We start from the raw sequence: 25,715 nt of genomic DNA, 5'->3' as shown, positions 1-25,715 counted from the left end.
TTTAACTTTTGATCCCCCTGCCTCCACCTGTGAAGGAATACGGGCAAAGGCCACTGCACCCAGCAAGCTTTCTCTAGGGGGCTCTCTTCCCATTACTGCTTGTCTGCTGCAAGGTGGAGCCGAGGACAAAGTCGACACCAGCTAGTGATGATGCTCTTGACTTGTTGGCCTGGTGCGGTTTAGAGAGAAAGAAGCTAGTCGGTGGCGGGGTGCTCAGCCTGCATGGGGTGAGGCTCCGGCGGTGGGCAGTGCGGTTAGAGCGCCGTGCTCAAGCGATGGTCGAATATGCAGTGCGGTTAGAGCGCCGTGCTCAAGCGATGGTCGAATATCTTCTTGGCGTCTATCTCGGACTCCACCATGTGTGGGTGGATGTCCACGTCCATCCCTGCGTCTTTGCACAGCTTGATCAAGGTCTTGATGTTGTTCTTGGACAAACGCAGGTACCTTCAAGAGAAGGTAGGGAGAGGTGACAAGGAGCCACGCGTGGGACCCGACTTTCACTAGAAATAGGTTGGCTTGGGGTTGGGTGTGGTGACGCACACCTTTAATCCCAGCACTCAGGAGGCAGAGGCTGGCGGATCTCTGAGCTTGAGGCCAGCCTGGTCTACAGAGTGAGTTTTGGGACAGACAGAGCTACATGGTGAGACCCTGTCTCAAGAAAGGGTGGGGGTACGGGCTGACTTTGGGCAGCAAGAGACCTTGGCCTGGCTCCCTGTGTGTGTCCCTGATAGAAGGGCACCCCACAGGTGGCAGAGGCGGCAGGAGCTCGTGGTACTGTAACTCTTGGGACTCAACCTGCCAGGCATCACCCTGGTTATCTCCAGAGAAAACAGGCTAATGTTCATTGGTTCAAGCACTACACTCAGCATGTGGTCCATGGAAGTCAAGGAAGCTCTGCTGTGGAAAGACAGGTGTTCATTTGGGGAATGAGGTCGTTCGTTCATCAACAGAGTGACAGTCAGGTAAAGAATGGGCCACCCTGTTTGGAAGACACAATTAAAATGGCACCAGGAAAAAGAGTCCATGGCTAATGTGGGGTATGGGTGCATGTTAGTTTGGGTGGGATGTGGTATGATCACTGCTGCAGGCAGGGGATCTCAGTCAAGCCTGGGTGCCTCGAGCATGCGTACACAGAGCTGCATGAACAGGCATGCGTGCCTTCCTCTGATACGCACGCAGTTAAACAAGACCATTGATTTAAAATGCGTTCTAAAGCCTTGTAATCCTGACTTCTGCTGTGGAGTGAAATTGATCCCATCTGTGCTGTGGGATCCAGATAGAGCTCCTGGTTCCACTGTCAACCTTGACCTCAGGGTCAGCTTCATATTTAATCATCTATCTATCTATCTATCTATCTATCTATCTATCTATCTATCTATCTATCTATCTCGAGACAGGATCTCATTATGTAGCTCAGGCAGCCTCAAACACACAATCCTCCTGCCTCAACTCCTGAGTGCTGGGATAATGGTGTGTGCTAATCTGCTGGCTTCTTGGTACCAGTTTTAGTAGAAGGGGGATGCTACCAGCCACCTGCTGGCTGGTTATGGGTGACAGAGAGGTGCTGTCTTACCATTAACGGGCTTCCTGCTTTGCCTGTGCTTGGGTTCTGCCCCTGGACTGCCTTTGCTTGTGGCCTCAGTTCCCTGGACCCCAGGGAAGCCTGCTGGGGAGGTATGGGTGGGCTGGCATGTGACGTCCTTAAGACCCCACTGCACCATCTCACCCTTGTGTTAGATGCCTCCCCAATGACTTTATAGATGTCACCTGCCCCAGTGCTCCTGACCTCTGAGGGAAAGAACTCCCACTGTGGAGCCAGGGCCAATTAGAGCCACATCATGACTTGTCCCTGCAAGGAGGGCAGTCTCAGGTGTTGCCTCTCACTGACTCCATCCCTGCTCCATCTCTTAGTCTCCAGGAGCAACGGGCAGCACACACCTGAGCCGTGTGGCTGGTCTTTCACCCAAGATGGCTATATTGCTGCCAGCTTGTCGAGGGTGGCCCTGTTATCCTGTTGCCTCAATTCCTCCTCAGCTAAAGGTTTTTTTAACTTTGCCTGTTACGCCAGTTAAGGATGACACCGGCCGTGGGTGTTTTTGGAGGACAGACCTGGTGATACGGTATGGATGGAGAGCAAGCAAGAGAGAGGTGAGGCTGTGTGGGAGAGCTTTGCCTAGCTTGTGAAAGGCCCCGGGTCCTATTCCAGCAGTGGAGAAGGAAGAGGGGAATACAGAAACCAAAGAGTCTGTGGCCATCTTGGGAATCTAAATCCCTAACATAGCAGAAGGTCCCTATGAGAAACGTCCCCTGTAGGTTCTGGTGTTTGAATATTTGGCCTTCCAGTGGATGGCACTGTTTGGAGAGGTTTATGAGGGAGGGGCCTCGGTGGAGGGAGTGTGTCATTGGGTGCGGGCTCTGAGACCTTAAAGCCTCACCCAACATCTAGTGTGTACCCTGCTTCTTGCTCATGTTTGAAGGTATGAGCTCTCGACTTCTTATTCCTGACACCAGGCCTGCTGCTACTACTTGCCGATGGGCCTTCCTGTCATGACAGACTCTCATCCCTCTGGAACCATAAACCCAAATAACCTCCTTCTCATATAGGTTGCCTTGGTGGTGGCATTTACCAGAGCAGCAGAAGAGCAACCAGTACAGATACTGTCACTCAGATTCAGCAGAGTGAAGGGTTTCAGGGTTTTAGTCTTGTGGCAGTCCTTTGGCAGCTAGAGTCAGGTAGGGACGAGCTGGTTCCCTCCGAGTTCAGAAATGCGTTCACACACTGCTGACTTAGGCCCGTCCCCTCCATGTCTCAGTGTGGGTCTATCGCCTGATGTCCTAGACCTGCCCTCGCCATGGTCAAGCATACATGCATTCACACGCTGCTCTTCTCAGCCTGGCCATGCACCCCAGTGGCGCTCACCGGCAGCTCAGCACCTCCTCTGGCTTCAGCATCTTAGCTGTCTCCATCTTGGGCTCTGTGCCCTTCTCCATGAGGCTCTTCAGCTTGCGATCATAGTTGTCGGGAGCCTTGCTTGGCCAGTCTCTCATCAGGCCTGACCTCCGTGTGCCAAACATAGTTTCCTGGAGTATAGGATCTATGGAGCTTTGTCTACGGAATGGGTTGACCCGAGTGTTGGTTTCTAGGGCTATGACATCCTTGATGTCTAAGTCTGAAATCGGAAGACGCCACCAGGGGGTTAGATTCTGGGAGAGATGAGAATTGGGCAGGGTAGGGTCATGGCAGTGGGAAGGAGGGAGCCAGAAGAACAAATGGGCTCCTCGTAGCTGCTCTGAGACCTTGGCACGAGCTCCTGCAGGGCTGCACCTAATCCTAGTCCATCCTCCGCTCTCCCAGCCTTCCTGCCCGCCTTCCTGCCCACCTTCCACCTTGCCCCTTGCTTTCATTCTTTTCTGTCCTGAGGAAGTTTATCCAATGGGAATTAACCCGGAAGGGGAAGAAGTCGGAAGAGGTGAGTGTGGAGCAGCAGCTTATGGAGTTGGGTCACACGGCAGGTGGCATGTCAGGCAGAGGAACAGGGTCAGCTGCATAGATCTAGGGAAGTGGGAATGTCTGATATGACCCAAACACGAAGCTAAAGCTGGGGCGCCTCAGCTGTTCCTTGTTGGAGTCTGTGTGTTTTACAGAACCCTCAGATGGCACACCGTCTCCTCAGCCCACTTCTAATCCGTGCGATCAATGCAGAGAGAATTCTATTGCTTCAAAAATACACCGTCAATTAGAATGTCCTGAGTTTTGCAAATATTTTGAAAAAAATCAAAACATCTTTCATTACTTATAAAAATTATGTATTCTTGGCACACTGCATTTGACAGTCTAAAACAGTTAAGGGTTACAGGCAGAAGGACATCCCATTTTGGTTCATACTTTGATTAAAATGACTTTAGTTTCCTATCACTATGAATGAGATTGGCCAGTTTCCTTTATTTTATAATTATTCTTTTTTTGCTTTATGTTTTTTTGAAACAAGGTTCCTCTATGCAGTCCTGGCTGTCCTAGAACTCATTCTGTAGATCAGGTTGCCTCGAACTCACAGAGATCTGCCTGCCTCTGCCTCCCGAGTGCTGGGATTAAAGGCGTGTGCTACCACTGCCCAGTTTATTTTATAATTTTTATTAATAAGGTTGCTTCATTTTAGGTATGGCATTTTCATTTATTGATACCCTTTTGTGGCTTCTCCCTTACTTGGTTACAGGGTCCATTGCCCACCTGATGCAGCCTGCCCAGTCAATCAACGGAGGGCTAGTATTTACTTCAGACAGGATGTATTTTCATGGGTTAGGTGTATTTGCAAGTATTTTTTTTAAGTATTTCTTGCATCTATATTACTGTAAGTTTGGTGTAGTGACTTTTGGTATAATGTTACTATAGAGTTATGATGGTTTGTTAGGTTGATACAGAAATGTCCAGGTCCTCAGTACACGAGCGGCAGTGGGGGTTATTGGCCCTTTACAGGCCAATTACAACCTGTATCATCCAGGCTGCAACCTTTATAACTTGGCAGATGCAATAAGTAAGTAAGTAAATAAAACAAACTTGCAAATAGACTTAGTACGTGGGCACACGAGTTTCTTTTCCACACGACTCAGGTTTGTTTTGTTTGTGACACTTTGTGTCACTTGTAACTCACATCTCATGGCGATTCTCATGTCCCTACTTGTGCAAGTGTAGAAACATAAGTTATTGCTCTTACTGTTTGCTTTATGTAGTCTCTCTGTGCATGTGTTTTGCTTTGCCCAGAGGTTTTGGAACGATATAGGCTTGTTTTCATTAGTTATTCAAGAGGTGGGTAATTTTTTTAAAATGCATTTCTTTTCTATTTTTGTCAAGACGAGGTTTCTCTGTGTAACAGCCCTGGCTGTCTTAGAACTCACTCTGTAGACCAGGCTAGCCTCAAACTCACAGAGATCTGCTTGACTCTGCCTCTTGTGTGCTGGGATTAAGGGAATGCTCCACTATGCCCAGCTTTGTTATGAATTTCTTTGTCTCCATTTTTTTTTTAAAGTTGAAGGGTATCTTTTAACTTTATTTCTTGTGATTGCTTTTGGATAAAATAGATGTTTCTAAAATCCTATGCTTTAGGGATCTGGGAGTTGACTCAGGGTTTTAAGCCCCATATTGATCTTTCAGGGGACCCAAGTTTAGTTCCCAGCACCCATGTCAGGTGGCTCACAACCACCTGTAACTCCAGCTTCAGGGATCTCCTTCTGATCTCTGAAGACCCTCCCTGCACAAGCATGAGCAAAACCACACTCAGGTATATGTGCTTATGTATAGCTTGAAAAAAATAAAAACAAATCTTTAAAATAAAATCTTTATTCACTGGGGAAACTTTTTTGTTATGAAGCTTATAGGTGGTGTTGACAAATATTGGCAGTGTAAGATCTATGTGGTTTAAATGTGAGTCTATATCATCTGTAACTGCACCACTGCATTCGTTAAAGCACTTCCTGTTAGAGCTCTTTATTTTGAAAGAGGAATGCTTACGATTTCCTAAGTACTCATATTTTAGAAAAAAATTATTTTATGTGTATGAGTAAACACTGTCAGTCCGCTGTGTGTGCACCTGATGCCCAAGGATGCCAGCAGAGGGCGCCAGATCCCCTGGAACTGGTGTTACAGTTCTGAGCCACCACACGGGTGCTGGGGACCAAACCCCACTCCTCTGCCAGAACAGCCAGGGAGGACTCTTAACCACGGATCCATCTCCCCAGTCCCATACTATATTTTAAAGGGTGTTCTTGGAGTTTTCCATGTCTGCTTTCTCTATTTAGTTACCCTTTCTGGTGCCCATGGCTGTGGGAGGTTCTTATGTATTCTTTAATGTTTAAGAATATCTATTGCTACTTTCCTGTGCCTCTTTCTTTTTTAAAAAACAAAATTATTTATTTATTTATTTATTTATTTATTTATTTATTTATTATGTATGCAATGTTCTGCCAACATGTATCCTTGCAGGCCAGAAGGAGGCACCATATCTCATTACAGATGGTTGTGAGCCACCACGTAATTGCTGGGAATTGAACTCAGGACCTCTGGAAGAACAGCCAGTGCTCTTAACCTCTGAGCCATCTCTCCAGCCCATTCTTGTGCCTCTTTCTACCTCGTTCTACCCCATCTCATTTGCATTTCCTTGTTATTTCCACCTTAGCCCTTGTTCTCAAGTTTTAAAGTCATCTGGCTTAAAGGATGCACCTAAATTTTGCCTTTTAAATCTGCTGCTGCCTAATTTGGTAGACTTGCTTTCTTTGGTGGCATTTCCTGCAGACAGAGACATACATGCCTGTGCATCATACACATCTTCAAGCTTGCAGAGGCCATCCAGTCACCCTGATGTGATGCTGGTGTGTTTGGGACAGGTTTAGGAGCTGTGGAATCTAAAGGATTCCAGCACAGCTTCCAATATTATGTCAGGTTGATTCCCCCCCCCCCCTTATAAGTAAACTTCTCTGTAAGCTTTTGTGTTTTCACTGACACAGTGCAGGAATTTTACCAGGATGTGCTTATGGGAAATGGGTCCAGATTCCCTGCGAGGGGCAATGGACTTGCCTCAGATGGGGATGTGGAACTTAGAACACTTCATGCCCCATATGGTGCTCTGGCCTGTGGCTGGTTCCTGAAAGGGTGGCTGGCTTGGGAGGTCTCAGAAGTGTCTGTCTATGCATGGTAGGGTTGGTGCTATGCTCTGAGGGGCTATGGTCTTAGTGTCCTCTTTGAAACTCAGAGATCTTAGAATAAGAACGTATACTTTCCTGCATTCTCTGATCCTCTTCTGGATCCAGATGTGCCTGCGGTGCAAAGAACAGCAACAGTATTAAAGTTTATGGCAGTTCAAGGGCTTTCTGGGGGTTACACTAGCTTTACAACCATATCACATACATTCAGCCAGTGAGTGAGTAGGTTAAAGGTCATGCACCCAAGACCCCCACATCTAATGCACGGTGAGCCCAGAATGTTGGTACCTTTTCCTGGAAGCCTGTCCTGACCACTCTGAATAATATGGTCCCTGCTTCTGGTATATAATGGAACAGATAACTTAGATTTTCCCCAGACCACATTTGGGACTGCAGAGATGACTGTCTATCCATGCAGACAAAGGGTGCATGTGTGCAGCTAACATCCTTAGTCTTTCCCATTACAAATGTACCCTTGGCCTACAGCCACAGAATACACACAGGCACTGGTGATTGGCCACCAGAAGCCTCTTGCTAGTATTCAGACTTCTCCAGGTCTTTGTCATGGAATATGTTCCGTGCTTTCCTAGAATCTTTCACTGGCCTCTCTCCAGGGTGACCATTCTAAAACTCAAATACAACTCAGTAGTCCCCTTCTTAAAGCACCCCATAGGCTCCCCATTATATTTCTTTCATTTTTAGTCCATACATTTTTTTATTTGCAAATGTTCATTGCAATGAGTCACTGGTCTTGTCTGAGGCCTCTGACTTCTGTTACATTATCAATACTGGTCCTCACTGGGACTCCGCTTGGATATCCTGTTGCTGCCCTGTGTCGTGGAGATCCTGTGACATTAGATCTGCAGGACTGACCCCTTCACATGCTCCAGCAGTTCATAGATGGGGTGAATGTTAGGGTAGGCCAACTCAGCCCTGAATCTGGACCTGGGTGGCAGCTGAATTGGTCAGTTCACCAGCTCTCCCATATTCTTACGACCAGGGTGAACCCTCCAGCACTGCCCCAGCTAGTGCACCCGATAGCAAGGTTGCTGTTGTATTTCAAGCAGGCTTAACTTCTGGAAAAATCAACTGAGACTTTTGCCAAGAGTTGGATAATAGAAAGTGAATGTTTGACTTCCAACACAATTAGAAACCTGGGCATTGTAAGAATTTGCAGCATTAAGACAGCGAACAACAGGCAACATGAGACAGGAGAATAAACAAGAGTGCTAAGCCCTGTGACTGCCCTAGCTCGCGGCAGGTCCATCCTTCCAGGATAATAGGAGTGGGCCACATAGGGGAAACGGGATAGCGACAGGAGATGTTTCTACAGACTGCAGCAGAGTGTGGGAAAGCCCCTCAGCTCAGTGCTGATCAGCCATTGTGGGGAAGGAAGGGACGTGGTGATAGAAACGGTAGGTCAGAACTGGGTAGTGGTGGTACATTCCTTTAATCCCAGCACTTGCAGGGCAGAAGGAGGCGGATCTCTGTGAGTTCAAGGCCAGTCTGATCTACAGAGCTAGTTCTAGGACAGAGCTACACAGAGAAACCCTGTTTTTAAAAAAACAGAAACAAAAAAGAAATATTAGATCAGGAAAAGACTATATCTACATTTAGGAGAGGTAGTCTCATGTAGCCCAGGCTGGATAGAGGAGGGTGACCTTGAATTCCTGACCTTCCTACCTCCACCTCCTTAGTGTTGGGATTACAGAGGTGTGACGTCAGGCTTGGTTCTATGTGATGGTGCTGGGGACGCTGTGTAAGTTAGGCAAGCACTCTACCTGCTGAGCGGCATCCCCAGTCTAGAAATATCTATTTAAATGCGCCATTGTGCTCACCAAGGAAGGCCTGAGCATGCTAGGGGAGACACAGAAGACTCACAGTGATCCAGATTGAACTTCTAGAGATGAAAATATCAGTGTTTGAAATGAAAAATATATGAGATTAATAGACGATTGAGCATTGCAGAAGAAAGGACTGGAACCTCAGGGGCATAGCTGCAGAGATTATACAAAATAACCCGTGAAAAGAGCAGGTCAAAAGACGAAACTAGTGAGTCAAAGAACTTTATGTGTGATTGGCGTATCTGAAAGATAGAGAAAAAGTGGGGAACTAGATTAAAGATTAATGGCTAAAATGTTGCAAATTTGTTATAAACTAGCAACCAAGAATGCCTACAAACCTCACACTCAAGTGTAAGAATTATGAAGCAAATGACGTCAGGCTCAGCACTGGGAAATCGAGCAGAGGAAAATATTTAAAGAATACCTAGGAGAATGAGGTAGGTCCAGCTTCGGGGGCAATAGTTTCTAGCCCCCGCTGGCAACCAGGAGTTCAGTGTGGCAGGAGTTGATAGAGACCTGGGAGGGAAAAAGGCCCACAGCCAGGAGGGCACAAAGGTGAAATAAAGACCTCTTCAAATATGCAGAAGCTGCAAGAATTTACATTCTCATTCAGATCCGTTAAAAGTTTCCAGGAAAATGACTCCAGTCAGAATTCTGCATTTATGCAAAGGAATGAACTCTTGGAATGCAGGAGAATGCATGCCTTGTTTAAATGTATTAAGAACAGAACAGAACAAAAAACCAAACCAAAAAACAAAGCCCCAAATCCCAACGATGCATTGTGGGTTTGTAAGACACGGAGAACTCTGGTGCTGGCAGACAATGCGGAGGCAATGGGGGCAGCACAGGGAAATGTGTTCTTGTAGGTTCCTTTGTGCTGCCAGGAGGAGAACATGCTGTGAGAAGTCAGGCGCATGTTCAGGTAAGACTCTATCACTGCCACAGTACAAGGTTATAGTTGAACACCGAGAAAGATGGAACAGGAACAAAATCACCCACGGGACAGGTAAAAAGGGGGGCAGGAGTCGACAGAATCCTTTAGAAACAAATACCAGAATAGTGGTTTGCCACAGCAGCAGTACTGGTGTGTTCATTTAATTTGACAATTCTTACAGCTCCGTTGAGGTATAACTGACAGATACTTTTGCTCACATTTAAAGTGGATATGGTGATTTGATGTACATATGATAACAAAGTCATATTAATATACCCAAAACCATGGTTACATTCCTTGTGTAGGCAGTTAAGATCAACTCTCTTAGCAAATCTGAAGTATGTAATACTCTATTGTTTGTACAGTAAGCGACTTCAAGTGTCTAATGCAGGGCTAACTACACTCACCACGAATACACTGTATTAGAGCCCGAGGGTAGGGGCACGGAGGTCTTTGTGCTCACGCAAGCATTAGGGGAGCCTGGAATGTCAAGCACTGAGGATCGTTCCTTCAATGGAAGAAATGCGAGACCTGTTATCCGCCCAGAAGGCTGACGTGGACTGCTTTCTACCCTGGATCTTTGTGATATCTCTGTGATTGCAGACTTTTCCAGCACCAGATCCTCCCCCAGACCCTTATCCCAGTTTTCAGTCAATCTATAGAACCTATCATTATTGGACCTTACAGAGTATCCATGTAATCACATCTGATCTGTGTTTAGCTTACTTTGTTCCTCAAGGAGATTTATGTGTGCTTTGTTGTGTATGTGGGACTGAGTTAATTTTCAGAAGAATAGTTCCCACCAAATTGTGCTGTGCTTAAGTATGTCTAAAATAAACCCTCAGGGTCAGACTCCTGAAGTTTGAACCAACACTGGATACTGAGTTGTGTTGAACCAAACTGCCTTCTTGCCTCCCTCGGCTTGGCACTCTGCCATCCAGGAAAGTCTCAGAGACTATGACACCCAAAATCTTTGTCTTGTACCAAACATGTATACCTTTGACATGAATGTACCCTTTCCGCCACTCCAGGCCCTTGGTAGGCACCATTCTCCTGCTTCTCGAAGCTCAAGCATTTAGATCTGTACAGATACAGGCTCTCACCATGTTTGTCTTTCTCCAACCTGTCTCTCAGCCCACAGCCTTTTCAAGTCATTCGCGTTGTTAATGACAGAAGTTACTTCTTTCTCATGCCTGACTAGCATTCTATTGCACGTACACATCTGATCGCCTGTTTTTAGTATTTTCATTTATTTATTAATTTTTGTGTGTATGAATGTTTTGCCTGCACCTATATGTTTGCCATGTGTGTGCCTGGTACCTGTGGAGGTCAGAAGAGGGCATGGGATCCCCTGGAATTGGAGTTACAGATGGTTGTGAGCCACCATGTGGACGCTGGGAATCGAACCTCGATCCTCTGCAAGAGTAGCCAGTGCTCTTAACCGCTGAACCATCTCTCCAGCCCCCTCATCTGACTCTTTTATCCACATATCCATTAGCACACACTTAGGCTGTTCCCACTTCTTGGCTGCTGTGGCTAGCGCTGCCTTGAAGGCATGATGCCTGGCTGTGTATCCTCAGTGGGGTAGGTGGACCAGAGGGCGATTTGCTTCTTTAATTTTTGAAAGGTAGTTTCATGTTTTTCCAAAATTCTCTGCCAACTTACAGTCTCACCAACAGCAAGAAGTTCTCTTCTCTCCACACCCTTGCTGACAGTTCTTTTACTTGTCTTTTGATACTGGTCATTCTGTGAGGTTATGAGATGGTATTTACTGTGACTTTGGCTACTTATATTATTTAGTGTTTTCTAGGGGACCAGAATTTATAGATTGAATCTCTCCATATGTATCTCTCTCTATATATAACATACAATATCATGTATATTATATATAATATATTTTATGTATCATATCTCTCCCTATAATACATATTTTTAGAAATAAAATTTATTCTAATAATATGCATGTTTACAATATATAACAGAGTACATAGATATATTATAATATATAAACATATAACATGCAGATTATATATTATATATTGAAGCACAGATATATTAGACATATAAAGGGATTTATTAGAATGACTTACAGGCTGTGGCCTAGCTAGTTCAACAGTGGCTTCTCTATCAACAGAAGTTCCAAAAATCCGGTAGTTGTTCAGTCTGTGAGGCTGGATATCTCAGCTTGTCTTCAATATACTTAATCCTGAAAAGGTAGGCTCTAGAGCCAATGAAGGCACGGACTTGCTAGCAAGAGTGAGAGCAAGCAGGCAGAGGTCAGAAGCTTCCTTCTTCCACGTCTTTCCATAGGCTGCTAGAGAAGGCGTGGACCAGGTTAAAGATGGATTGTCCCACCTCAAAAGATCTGGATTAAAGGTGATCTTCCTACCTCAGAAGATCCAGATTAGAAGTGAGTCTTCCCAATTCAAGTGCCTTAATTAAAAAATCCCTCGCAGATGTGTCCAGCCATTTGGGTTTTAGCTAATTCCAGATGTAGGCATGTTGACAGCTGAGAGTAGCCATCCCAGCTCCTGATAGGTGCGTTATGTGGATGCGACTTGCCTTTCCTGGTGACTGAGGGTTCTGAGCCTGCACACCCAAGCTTGAGGTGTATCTATGTGTCTCCTTTGGAAAACATTGTTTGCTAGTTATTTGCCCATGTTTAAAAACATTTTGGCTTTTGCTGTTGTCTAGGAGTTCGCTGTATGCTTGGATGTTGCGTTATTCAGTTTTTCTGTTATCGTGTAAATAGTTGAGAAAATTAACTTGACGGAGAAAGGGCTTATTTTTGGTGCACGGCTTCAGTCTGTGGTCAGCTGTCTTCACAGTTTCTGGGTCTGTGATGTGACGCAGAGCATCAAGGCAGAGGGAATGGTTGAATGAGCCATTCCTCTTAGAGTAGCCACAAAGAAGAATGGGTTAGAGAGTCCTTGGAGACCCCAAGACACCTTCCCAGTACGTGCCCAAATGGCCTGCATCATCTAGGCTCCACTTTCTGTTTTCCAATTCTGTCCACCAGTTCCTCTATGTCTGGAGTGCTCAGTGGATTAGCCCAGGGATGGGGCAAGAGCTCCCAGGGCCCAGGCACCTAGGATGGCTAGCTCAAGCAGCTGGAACCAAGCCTTCAGTACAGGAGCCTCTTAGAGACGGCTTCATCTTCAAACCACAGCAGGTATTAACCCTTCCTTGGCAGGAAGGTTGCTAACGCTCCCTCCCTCCTGATGTTTACTTTTGTAATTTGGTTTGCTGCACAGATGTCTTTTATCTTTACATGAGTCTTGGGTTGATATTGTGCATTTATTGTCGTGTGTGTGTGTGTGTGTGTGTGTGTGATATTGAAAATCAATTGCCAAGACCAATGTTATTGAGTTTCCCCTTGTGTTTAATTAGAGAAGTTTGGTAAGTTTCTGGTTTTACAACTCACTCTTCAACCTACTTCAGAGTTTTTTGCCTTTGTTTTGAGTGGCATAGGGTATATTTCTTTGTGTATATTTATCCATTTCTCCAATATCACTCATTGCATAGACTATTCTTTCTCTTCTGTTCTTGGCACCCTTGTCAAATGCTTATTAACTCTGTGTGTGGGATTATTTTGTTCTATTGTTTTGCTGTATCTGTTTTTAACCTGGCCTCACACTGCATCGATTACTACAACTTTAGAAAATAGTATAAAATCGGGAAATCTGATGCCTCTGACTTTCCATTTTCTTTCTTAAGGATGCTTTGACTATGTGAGGGCTTTTTTTCATTTAATTTTAGAATTTTCTTACAATTTTTGTGAAAAGCAGTAGCAATCTTGACAGATCTTATATATATATCCTGTAGATAATACTACAGGATAAAGCTGATATTTATCTTGCCTTTGATAATATAGAAAATCTGAGAGTATTTTTTTTCAATCTGTGAACACAGGTTCCTTTCCATTCATTCATGGGTTTATCACTGTCTTATGGTTTTCAGTGTGCCGATCTCTTACCTTCTAAATATTTTATTGTTTAGATGCCAGTTTAAATGTTAGTCTTAAAATTTTCCTTTTCAAGGGCTGGAGATAGCTTAGTAGGTAAGAGTTCTTCCTGCTCTTACAGTTTGGTTCCCAACACCTACATCAGGAGGCTCACAATTGCCTATAACATCAGCTCCGGGGGTCTAACACCCTCTTCTGGCCTCCCTGGGCATGACACACAAGGCATCCATGTGCATGCATGTGCACACACACATACACATCAATGAAAATAAAGTCATAAAAATTTCCTTTTCTTCATCTGTCAAGAAATACAGTATCATATGAAGCAAAATGAGCCAAAGTGACAAAAACAATAATGTTTTCTCTCATGTGGATACTAATTTTTATGTATGTGTATGTAGGTGCATACACAGATTCATTTATGTTTAAGCATGAATGAAAGTATATGGGGGGCTCTCTGGGAAAAGAAAGATTAGAAAGCAAAGGGTACGGAGGTGGATGTGGTCAAAATACATGATATAGTTGAAGATGTGTTTACAAAACCCATTGTCGTGGGTGATGAGCACATGCCAGTAAAACAGAAATAAAATCAATTCTACTTTGCTTAATTTTAAATTGTTCCTTAATTTGTTGTTTTTTGTTTGTTTTTGAAATCTTTTTACAGCTTTATGAGCATGGCATCTAAAAAGTGATGACTTTATTTCTTCCTTTCTGATTTCAGTCTCTTGTATTTCTTTTTCCTGTGTAATTGCTCTGGCCAGGGTGTCTGGTATCATGGTGAACAGAAATGGTGAGCTTTGTTCCCGGTCTTGAGGAAAATCTTTTTTTTTTTTAATCTTTTTTTTTTATTTATTTTTTTTTTTTACGAGACAGGGTTTCTCTGTAGTTTTGGTGCCTGTCCTGGAACTAGCTCTTGTAGACCAGGCTGACCTCGAACTCACAGAGATCCGCCTGCCTCTGCCTTCTGAGTGCTGGGATTAAAGGAGTGCGCCACCACCGCCCGGCTCGAGGAAAATCTTTCAGCTTTTCAGAGAGTATGATTTTCGCTGGGGGCTTGTCATGTATGGTCTTACTCTGTTGAGATGAAGTTCTTATGATTTATTAAGCATGTATCATAAAATGATACAGAGTTCTGACAAAAAACCCCATTTGACCTGATTCCTAGTCTTCCTTCTGCTAGTGTGTGGACTTTCGTGGGCTGACCATCCTTCCATGTTGGGGGTGACTTGTGCTTGGTCATGGCGCACAATTCATTCTTGTGAGGTGTTAAGCCTAGCTTGTACCATGGTCATTGGCCTGCGAGATTCTTTTTCCCATTGTCCTTTTTATCTGGCTTTGGTATCAGGGAATGAAGGCCTTGTAAAATGGGCTTTGGAATAGTCTTTGCTCTTCGGTGTCTTAGAAAAGCTCAAGAAGGATCCTCATGGATTCTCATTTAAACTTTTGATACGCTCTCCATGAAACACCAGGCCCTGGGTTTCCTTGACAGGTTTTGATTATTGATCCCATGTCCTTGCTCTTGTTCTGATTCACCATGATTCAGTTTTGACAGGTTTTGTGTTTTTAGGAATGTCTTTATTTCAGACAGGAACCTATTGCTACGTGGCCATTTATAACTATTGCTTAAATCCTTTGCTCTTCCGAGGCATCTGCAATGTAGACGGTAGACTTTTTATTACAGATCCTCCTTTTCTGAGAGTCTGGCTAGAGATTCATCAATTGTTCATGCCTTTGAAAAACCAGCTGTTAGTTTCATTGATTATTTCATTGTCTGAGAATCCATATAGCAATAATTATCTTTATTATTTACTTTGCTCTATTAACTTGGGCTCATTTTTCCCCCATTTACTTGCGGGTTGTCTTTCCGTGGCGTGGTACCCGTGGTGAGCGCAGTTTCAGCTTGGGCGTTTTGTGTCTCTGTTCTCACGTGTCTCCGGATCCGTACCAAGTGCTTTTGGACTTCTTCTGTGACATCCTGGTTGTTCAGAAGAGCGCTGCTTAGTTTACCGTTTTCCTTTGATTCTGGTTGGATGCAGAGAAGACCCTTTCATGACTCTGAAGCCCAATGCTCTGTCCTGGAGCATCTCCACTGTGCTTGAGAAGCGTGCGTAGCTGCTGTTGGCAGAGAGACGGGGTGCTCTGTATGTATCTGTTAGGCCATTGGTCTTGTGTTTTCCAATCTGCTGTGTCCCGATTGATTTTCTGTCTAGATGATGCATCATTTTGCCCCTCTTTAGGTTATTAAGTCCCCCACTATTATTGCCTTGCTATTTATTTCTGCTTTCAGTGCTGTTAACATTTATTTCATGTATTCCGGCAATCCAGCATTGGACGGATAGATATTTACAGCTGTTAGGTCTTCTGACAAATTGACCTTTTCATTGTTATATAATAAGCTCCATGCTCTATCTCATCTGACGCCAGTGCAGCTACTTCCTGCCTTTTCCACTTACACAGAGTATCTTTCTTCCAGTCCTTTACTTTTCAGCCTATGTGTGTTCTTAAATATTCAAATGAGCCTCTGCGGGAAGCACATCTGGATTTTTGAGTTATCCAGCCACTCTGTTTGGATTGGCAAATGCTAGAGTTTGCATGTGCTCCCCAAATTCACATGTTGGAAACTTGATGCTCAATCGAGTGGTATTGGGAAGTGGGCTGTGCCGGAAGATGCCCGACTAATACTGTCAGAATAGCATGCAGTCACACAGTGAGTCCACATTCCACGCTTCCTCTCCTGGGTACACCAGCTGCCCTTTACCTTCAGTTACTTTATGCTATAGCTCAAAAGCCTCCAGCAGGAGCCGCTGCTGGCATTCTTCCAAGTGAGGTAAATAACTGCCTGGTGTATGGTCCTGTAACCACAACACAAAATGGACTAGGGTGACTTTCCTTTTATGTTTCAGGACAAGGTTGCTGCTGCTATATCTTTGATGGCTTGCATGTCCTCTGTTCCTTCCCTCCGGTCTTCCCTTGTGTGTTGATGATACCTGGCCATGGTTCGTCTTGACCCTTTTCTCTTAACATCTTGCGTATATACTACAGGTTTTTCTTATCTCTTTCTTTTTCTTCCTTTTCTCCTTTCTTTTTCTCTTCCTCCTTTCCTCCCTCCCTCCCTTCTTTCCTTTCTTCCTTCTTTTCTGTCTTTCTTCATTCCTTCCTTCTTTCCTTTCTTCCTTTTTTTTTTCTCCTTCAAGACAGGGCTTTTCTGTATAACCTTGGCTGTCCTGGAACTTGCTTTGTAGACCAGGCTGGTCTCAAACTCAGAGATCCACCTGCCTCTCCCTCCAAGTGCTCTCACAAAGAGGGTTTTTATTTGGAGAGAGGGAATGGGAAAAGTGGGGGAAGGGAAGGAGGGAGGCCAGCCTCTGGGGACAGGGGTGGTGGAAGAAAGGGGGGGCAGAGAGAGAGAGACACAGAGAGAGACACAGAGAGAGACAAAGAGAGCAAGAGACAGATACAGAGAGACAGAGAGAGGCACAAAAGCTTTCCTGCCCCTTCAGAGGAACAGCAGGCAGAAATTCATAGTCTCATGGAAGCTCCCTGTGTATGAAAATTACTTTTCTGTTCCTTTCAAACTCTTTGCATAGACTTGAGGTTTAATGTGACTTGTCTTGGTGTTTTGTGACCTCGTGAATCAAAGATTATTCTTCCCTGAATTTTGGAAGTTTTCATTCATTTATTTTTTGCTTGTCCAGAGACTTGGTGTTTTTATGTAGTCTCAGCTGGCTGGAAACTTGCTATGTAGACCAGGCTGGCCTCTGACTAACCGAGATCCACCTGCCTCTGCCTTCTGAGAGCTGGGATTAAAGGTGTGCACCACCATGCTTCCTTGATTTATTTCTTAGATGATCTTCTCCCATCTTTTTTATCTTTCTCAGATAGCCACGCTGCATGTATTTATTTTATTTTCTTTTTGTTCTTTTTACTAGATCATTTTAAAAGTGTCTTTGAATCGAGGGTTCTTCTATTTCATCGGTTATGCTGTTAAAATGCTCCGTTGCAGGACACCGTGTTTCTCAATCCCCTATATTTCTGTCTGTTTTAAAAAGTGGTTCTGTTTCTTTACTGCACTTCTTCTTTTATTCAAACATGATTTTCCTGATTCCATTTTGCTGCCTGTTTTGTTTCTTAGTTTCCTGCTTTTTAAATTGAAGATTCTTTTTCGTACAATGTATTCTGATCACAGTTTCTTCTCCCTCATTTCAGACACATCCCAGATCCTCCCCACCCATCCAACTCCTCCTTCCTTCTTTTCCTCTCTCTCTCGATATCAAAAAGGCAAAACAAAAGAAACAACTCCAGATTTTAAAAACAAAACAAAGAAAAAGCATGGGACGCACCCCCCAAATAGAACCCATAAAAACGCGCAAAATTAGAAACCACAACATTCAAGGAAGAGACCAGTAAGGTAATTTCCAGACAAAGCAATAAGGAGGAGACCAAGAATCTCCAACAGTACCCCTGAGTTCATTTTCTGTAGCCGTCTACCGCTGAGCCTGCCCTCAAGTGTGGTTTGTAAACACAGTGAGACTGCGTAGGAGAAAACTTACTTTTCCTTTGCAAGGGTTGCCAATTGGAGACAGCTTCCTGGTTAGGGATGGGAGCTTGTGTCCAGCTTCCCCTCTCTGTGCTGGGACCCCATCTGACTTGAATCTGTGCAGGCGCTGGGCATGCTGCCTCAGTCTCTGTGAGTTCATACATTCGCCGGCCCTACTGTGTTTCGAAGGCTCTGTTTCCTTGGTGCCCGCCATCCTCCTGACTCTTACAGTCTTCCATCTCCTCCTCCACATAGCTCGTTGACCCCCGAGAGGGGAGATTTGATGGAGACGTCCCATTGGGGGCTGAATGTTCCGAGGCACTCCTGTATATTGTCCAGTCTCGGGGTCTCTGTGTTCGCTCCCATCTACTGAAGAAGGAAGCTTCTCTGACGATCCATTGCCTTATAGCTCATTAAGTTTGAAGAAAATTGTTCTGAATTGTTTTTTAGATCTTCGTTTCTTTGTGGTAAGTTATCCGTCGTTTGAGTTTTATCACTTTTCGATGGCGATGTTACGAAGAAAACCACGTTAAGCATAAACACCCAGATTAGTTAGGGAGGTAAGCGCGGCAGCCATGGAGGCCAAAGCTGCAGGAGAGTCATTCAGTGGAAGACCAAGTGCAAATTAAGACAACGGTGGTGAGACAAAGGGGAGAGAAACAGATGGAGGCATAAGGACGGGAGAAGCCACCAGACCAGGCCATGAATTGAAGAAGACACCAAGAGGATCTCTTTCTGCCTGTCCTCCTCTGAGATGAAGGCACATGAGCTTGTTGAGTCTGTATGGTTCAAACTGGCAATGAGAGCTGGGCATGTAGCTGGTGCCTTGCCTGCTCCTAGACTGCCTGATCATCACCTTGTCTCCCGGTCCAGATCCTGCCTGCTTGTTTGAGGTAGCTTGCAAGACTGCACAGGAAGATGTCTGTATTGTGGCTAAGCTCAGCTGGACTCAATCCTGCCTGCCAAATGAGGACAGGTGCCTGCGCTTCTTAGATGCCTGGACCCGTTTACTGCCCTCTAGTGGCTATGGCTTGTTTTACAGCAGAAGGAGCAAGACCTCCATTCTCAGATAAGGTAAATCGGATGGTGAGGAAGAGGAAGGACAACAGAGGATCAAACTGCCTGCAAGTTATCCTTCATGTCTACATCTTGAACAGTGAGGTGACATTATCCACCGCCAGGAGGTTTCTTTAGGGAAGGGACTGATTTTGTTTAGCAAAATATCTTGATAGCACCCTTTATGAAAGAGACAGAAGAGGCAAAGATCAGAGTTGATAGCATTTATGAATGGGATAGAAAAAACAGATCAGAGTTGATAGCATTTATGAATGAGACAGAAGAGACAAAGAGTAGTGTAAGTAAAAGCCAGTGGCGCTGAGTGGGGAGGGCAGAGCTGGAGACAACGTTGGAGGAAACAGAGGGGAAGAAGAGCCTTCGAGGACTGGAACTACCATAGTGGACCCTTAAGCAGGCTTCCGCTCTCCATCAGTGATGAATACCAGCGCCTCCAGTTGCCTGGCTCTAAACTCTGTCCGGAATCTTCAGAAAACCCCAGGCAGCTTTTCTTATTGGCAAGCGCACCTAAGAAAATCTTTGTTGTGGGGAATCAGGAGACAAAGGACTCTGAAGAATGAAAGTGGGGTCTCCTGACCAGCTCCTGATTTGTGTGCGCTGTTTCTCTGTGATGTGATTCCTAGCCTCTGCTGACCCCGAAAGTTTCAGTGAAGGCTGCTCACACACAAAGGCTTCCATGAGGAGTCTGGGAAGAAATCACAGCAGCTAGGCTACTGTGTATCTCAGTATCAGGAAGCAGGGGGCAGGGGGTTCTGCTAGAAACAAGATCTAAGGAAGCTCACGAACCCAGTGGGGCCAGCACAGTGGCGACATTGACAGTGGGCATCACAGAGAGCATGGATGAAGTACGGAGCTTCCCATCTTGATTTTATTTCTACGGTAACTTTTAAATAAAATGTTTAGAATAATTAAGAATTTATATAACGTTATACAATAAGAACAATTAGAATAGCATCAAAGAAAATAAAGAGGGCATTTACTACTCTTCAGTTTTCCTGAATGCTCATATCTCATGTGACCACAGTGCTTTACCAAAAGCAAGGGATCTACGATGGACAATTTACAGTGCTTCTTCAGATTAGATGAATGCCCCATTAATGTGATGCTGTGGGTTCAATCCAGAGTCCCCCCAATGCTCTTAGCACTGCAGGGCCTCCATCATACTGAACTTTGACAGTCCAGAGGCTTTAGTGTGCCTACCATGGCTTTGGCGTACGAAATGAAGAGACGGGGAAAGTATTGGCTTTGGGACACTAATGGACAACCGTGACTCTGCTCCAAGCTCCTGCCCACTTTCCACATGGGCAAGTAGGAACGCCTGCCAGATTCTACTTTCACCATAAGCTTGTATCCCAAGAGGCCAAGCACAGACAAAGCTTAGCGGGTCTGTTTCCCAACCCTCTGATTCCACCTTGCTGAGCACTTCTGTGTCAGGCTGACTTCTGGTCCCCATCACCGCAGCCCCACAGCCAAGCCACAGAGAAAGTAGGGTTCCTATACTATTTTACATGTGACAAACCCAGACCTGGAGCTGGGGACATGGCCAGGATGATACAGCTGAGTGGTAGAGAAGGACTGTGAACTGTAACTCAGGCCTGTCCCTTTCTAGGGGTGGACACTACTTGGCAGAGTCAGGTCACCAGGATGGCACATTCTCTAGCAAGACATTGTCACTGTGTTTAACGCAGGAAATTTGTAACCCACAAAGGCAGGGTCACCAAAGCAGTTCCTGATCTAGTAGCAAGGTGTGCTGGGTTCCTGATAATACCCAGAGGGTGGGGGGAGGCAGAGCTCAACAACCACTTCCTCCTATCCAGGGCATGCCCAGATTGTCAATGCCACCCTGGGAGTGATTCCCCAAGGACCCTGCATGCTGGGTCCTGACCCTTATGAACACAGGTTTCAATTGGCATGGACAGGCAGAACTTCTACTGCCTCTGAGAAATGGGAGCAGGGAAGACGGTTCTGGTACCCCAGGGCCCAGGTTCTTTCCTTACCAGACTTCTTAAGGCCATCCCTGCTGAAGTTGGAGGACAGCGTGCTTAAACGCTTGCCTTTAAAGTCTGTTCCATACCCTCCCTGGTAACCACCGACGAGCTTCTTGCTGCCGTTTGGATCTTGATTCTTGGAGCCACGAGGTACATTATTCTCAGCAGCCTCCAAACCCAAATGGAGAAATTCCCACCATTAGGTAAAGGATCTGCCCTGGGCCCAGGAAGAGTTCAAGGGGGCTGGAGTGCCCTCTCTGCTGGCTTACTGAGTCTTCACTTTTATTTCTCCTTATCTCCTAGGGGTACAAGCAGCCCATACCTGCAGACAGGTTGGGAATCCTCTCGAGCTACAGGGCTGAGTGCTCCCACAGTTCTCCAGGCCCTGGCATCCCTGAGTGTGGAGGGATGTGGGTGGAGGAAGGTCCTAAAACTGGACCTCAGGAAAGTAGGGATTGTTGGTCAAGCAGTGCAGGGTGAGTGCGGGTGCAGGAGACTCATTTGTTGAGCTGTCTTTATGGGGCAGAGGGGCATCTAGGGGTCTTCACAAACCTCATGACCAGCTGTGGGGAGAGGCGGAGGGCTGATTACCTTGTTGAAGGTCACCTTGCGGCCATCTTTGTCCTGCTTCTTCTTAGTGCCCATGCCTTTCTTTGCCCTCTCTTCTGCATGGTGCGCCTCCTCCATCTTTTTCTGAAAGGGCAGGAGAAAGAGACCTGCAGTCACCCTGTGAGGGTTCCGTGCACTGTCCCTAAACAGGAGAGCCCTCCTGGAATGTGGGAATCCGAGTCTTAGTACCTTCATTCTGGAGCCTCTTGTCCCTGTGGAAAGCTCATGAGTCACTTGCTCAGTGGCCACACTTCCCTGGGCAAATGTCTGCTCTCTATGCTTTGGTTTAGGTTCCATGAGCAATAACCTCTGGATGTGACGGAGCCTTTTAAAGGGCTGGTTGCTAGTGGAGGGCAGCCCTGAAGCCCCAGGGCAGATCGGTTCCAGTTTGGTCCCTTTTGATAAAACACCAGGACCAAAGCAGCTTGGGAGGAAAGGATTTCTGTGGCTTATATGTCTCTATCACAGCCCATCACGATGGAAATCAGGGCAGAAACTCAAGCAGGAACCTGGAGGCAGGAACTGCTGTAGAGGCCACGAAGGAGTGCTGCTTACTGGTTTGCTCTCCATGACTCCCTCAGCCTGCTTTTTTTTATATCGTCCGGGACCCGGGAGCCTCTACATCAGTTCCTGCCTCCAGGTCCCGGCTTGAGCTGAGAGCTTCCGCAACAGCCTTTAATCAATGGCTTTAATCAAGATGTCCCACATGCTTGCCTACGGGCTAACGTGATGGAGGCACTTTCTCGGTTGAAGCTGCCTCTTCCCAGATGGTCCTGGCTTGCATCACATTGACATCGAAGCTATCCAGCACATTACCCAAAGCCAGGAGTCATCCAGCTGCTTTTCAAGGTCGGCAGCTAGTTTGAGTCAGCGTGTTTTTGTTCAGCTTAGTGGGAAAAGGAGTCAGAGTTTGGGTCAAGGCTGGGTTTGCAGGTGGAGTAAGAGGTAGGGTATTTCCCTGCTCCAGGGGGCACCCTGCGTCCTCACAGGGGCGCTCAGAGCAGTTCTGTTACAGTCCCCGTGGGGGAAATGCTACGAAGGTCATGTGATAACGCCTTAGCCAAGTAAAGAGCAGCAAACACTAATTAAAGGCCTCTGCGACAACTCTGGACCTCAGGGGTTCTTCAGCCCAAGTGGATCCTATGGTACTGGCAGCATCATAAGCCATCTGGAATGGGTTTTGGGCTGGTTAGGGACCGTCAGCTTGACTGGATTGAGATTCACCTAGGTTCACAAGCACACCGCTGTTGTGTGTCTGTGGTGTTTCCAGAGACAACCAGATCCTGAGGGATCTGACCCAATCAAGATTCATCCCTGGATGAATCCATCAAGAGGCAGAGAAAGTGGGGGTCGGCCCAGTGGGAGAAGTAGGTCCCTGCGGGTGTGTCTTCAGGGGCCCTTCTTGGTGATTTTTCTTCTTCCTGCCGCCATGATGTGGACTATTCATCACCACTGCACCCTTCCCTCCAAAATGACCTGAACCCGGGGGAACGTGGCCCAGAGAAACTGTCCCTCCCTTCAGTTGTTTCTGCCAGGTGTTTTCAGTGCTGAGAAAACCACTTAAGGAGGGGCCAAGTCAGGCTTGCAGGCCGGACTCCGTGAGGGCGGAACGGAGACCCAAGTCAGGCTTGCAGGCCGGACCCTTTGAGGGAGGAACAGAGTTTGGCATTTGGTGATGGATTTGTGTTTTAAAATGTAAAAGTATTTCTTCCCTAGGTTTCAAATTATTTATATGAAGCCACATGTAAGGCAAAGCTTCTGGAATGCTAGAATATAATCTCTCTTAAAGGAGGCGGGAACCTATTAACCACGACAGATACTGAATTCCGAGAGATCCAGCGGCCAGGCCCTCAACCCCAGATGATGATCAGAGAGGAATGCGCAGCAGAGGCTGATGGAGTCGGCGCGAGCTCTTTCGGCTGCACGGAAGCAGGTGAGCAGGCAAGCATCTGCCCGAAAGCAGGGTGCGGGGCTGCAGAGAGCGGAGGAGGCTGTGAGGAGTGGGCCTAACAAAGCCCAGGCATGTGGGAACTGGATAACTTTGAATTTGAGATACCTCTGTCCTTTATTAAGGCTGTGACCTTTGTTCATCCCAGTTTTCCTATTTTCCAGCTGCGGGCAATCATGGCTGTGGCCGCACAGCCTGGCTAGGAGCAGTGGTTGATAACGGAGATTAGTTACAGTGCGGCCTGCCTTAGTCATGCTCTCTTCACCCTTTGCTCTGGGGGACAAGAGGCCATAGGAAGCATCCTCGGCAGCTGGGGGATGTGGGATGTATCTTCGGACTTGATTTTCACAAATAATGGGCCCGGGGGACCTAAACTTGGGGGGGGGGAGCCGATTTGGTACCAAGACTCTCCGTAAAAGCGGAATGGGCTGGCAAGAGCCCCTTCAGTGGGGGGAAGAGTAAGGTATATGCTAGAAGGAGTCTCAGTGGGGGACTGGCTGTAGGAAGGAAAGATCCACGCTGGAGCCAACATGAGGAGAGAGGAGGCGGGGGACAGTGGGAAGGCTCCATGCCTGCACCGGGACCCCATAAACTAGTGTGCATGACTGTTTCCAACACCGACAGGTACTAGCTGTGCCCACAGTTTGACCTAGCGTCAGAGACTTTTCCCTCACCACAGACTCTGACTCAAGTGTCTTGGAGAGAGTCTACTTCAGAACACTTGTGTTTAGGCAATCTCTTTCTCTTTCTCTTCCTCTCTGAAATAGAAATCTCTTAGCCTCATCCTGCATTTTCTATAGCAAAGCATCTTTCTCAATGACCTGAAGCCATCCCTTAAAATATGACCACCAGGAAAGATTGTAACCCTGTCTTTGGTGGGAGAGAAGAAGCCCAATCGTGACAGTTGCCATTAAGAAACACAGACAGGCCGGGCGGTGGTGGCGCACGCCTTTAATCCCAGCACTTGGGAGGCAGAGGCAGGCGGATCTCTGTGAGTTTGAGGCCAGCCTGGTCTACAAGAGCTAGTTCCAGGACAAAAACCAAAAGCTACGGAGAAACCCTGTCTCGAAAAATTCGAAACACAGATAGCCTAACCAGGGTGAGCAATCTCCTCTAGGATTTCCCCGCTAGCTTACCCCAATGTTTAAAAAATAACCCCCCTTTGCTCGGGGGTGTCGAATTCCAATTCTTTCTCCTTTTAATAATCTTGCATACAGTCTCGCAGCAATTTCTTCCATCGTACACACCTGGAGGGCACGCTTCTTCTTGCCCTGCCTCCTCTCCAGCCACTCCAGCACCCGGGTGAGGTCGGACATCCGCCTCTCCTCCGCCGTCCTCCAGACGGACTTCCTCTCAGTGGGCATCAGATTTTCTGAGTCTTCTGCCATGCTGATGCCTCGGCTGTGCCCCACAGGAGAGCCTGTCACTCTTTTCTCTTGGTCCTTGGGTCTGCTGGTGAGGCAGGTTGTGTCCTCTGGATGTAAAGATGAAGGGCAGAGGTAGGAAGCAGATGGAGGCTGGCCTGGGGGGGGGGCGGGGTAGAAGGCCTGGAGAGTGACTGTGAGGTCACTGTTGACTTAGCAACTGTCCTCTAGGTCAGGGGATGGAGTGGAGGGGAGATGTAAGTTACCTCTCACTTTTCTCCATGAGCTCACACCCCCTCCTTGGGTTACTCTCTCCCCTGGATTTACAGCCTCTGTTCAAGTTCTATGAGCTTTTTCTTGAGGATATGCAACAGAGATGTCATTCACCCAAGATAGGGAACCAATGACAGATCAAAATAACAGTCACACCAAAGTTCAAATTGACTTGCCAATGAGTTTATTGGGGTTACTTAGGTGTAGGGGTGTGGGGTTACTTACACAGTGGAGATGGCTCACAGACCACTGCATCACTGAAAGCCCACCTCACCACGAGTGATAGCTGATAGCTCACAATCTTCTGGCAGATTGATAGGTCAGTGAGCCTCTTTCAAGCAGCCCTGGCTCCTCTTTAGTTCCCCAGTGATTGCTTTATTATTTTTAAGATTAAAAAAAAAATCACTTTCCCCTTTCCTTCTCCTGGACCCTCCCACATTCTCCCCACTGCTCTTTTTCAAATTCATGGTCTCTTTCTTTAACTGTT

At 46.3% G+C, this 25,715-nt stretch overlaps 1 protein-coding gene across 1 annotated transcript; it reads right to left on the bottom strand.

Annotated features, from left to right (window-relative positions):
- Positions 1-296: 296 nt before the first annotated feature.
- Positions 297-24,979, bottom strand: CUNH16orf78 (chromosome unknown C16orf78 homolog). Its single transcript, XM_050119829.1, has 5 exons — positions 24,839-24,979; positions 21,626-21,727; positions 21,044-21,203; positions 2,921-3,170; positions 297-444 (listed from the first exon to the last, which is right to left on the bottom strand). Exons 1-5 carry the CDS (start codon positions 24,977-24,979, stop codon positions 297-299), a joined length of 801 nt encoding a protein of 266 aa, XP_049975786.1.
- Between the last annotated feature and the right edge of the window lie 736 nt (positions 24,980-25,715).

Source organism: Alexandromys fortis, unplaced genomic scaffold, assembly GCF_014885135.2.
Source record: "Alexandromys fortis isolate MF-2015 unplaced genomic scaffold, M_Fortis_MF-2015_v1.1 scaffold_178, whole genome shotgun sequence".
Taxonomy (NCBI): domain Eukaryota; kingdom Metazoa; phylum Chordata; class Mammalia; order Rodentia; family Cricetidae; genus Alexandromys; species Alexandromys fortis.
The sequence above is the reverse complement of the archived record's forward strand: the minus strand, read 5'-3'. Positions and strand labels throughout refer to the sequence as shown.

What these genes read in the sequence shown, in the direction of transcription:
- CUNH16orf78 (XM_050119829.1), bottom strand. Translation starts at nt 24,979, where the DNA reads ATGGCAGAAGACTCAGAAAATCTGATGCCCACTGAGAGGAAGTCCGTC. An exon ending in AGAAGAAGCGTGCCCTCCAG is followed by an intron (nt 21,728 to 24,838) that starts GTGTGTACGATG and finishes CTGCCCTTTCAG; the next exon opens with AAAAAGATGGAGGAGGCGCA. An exon ending in GAGGAGGTGCTGAGCTGCCG is followed by an intron (nt 445 to 2,920) that starts GTGAGCGCCACT and finishes CTTCTCTTGAAG; the next exon opens with GTACCTGCGTTTGTCCAAGA.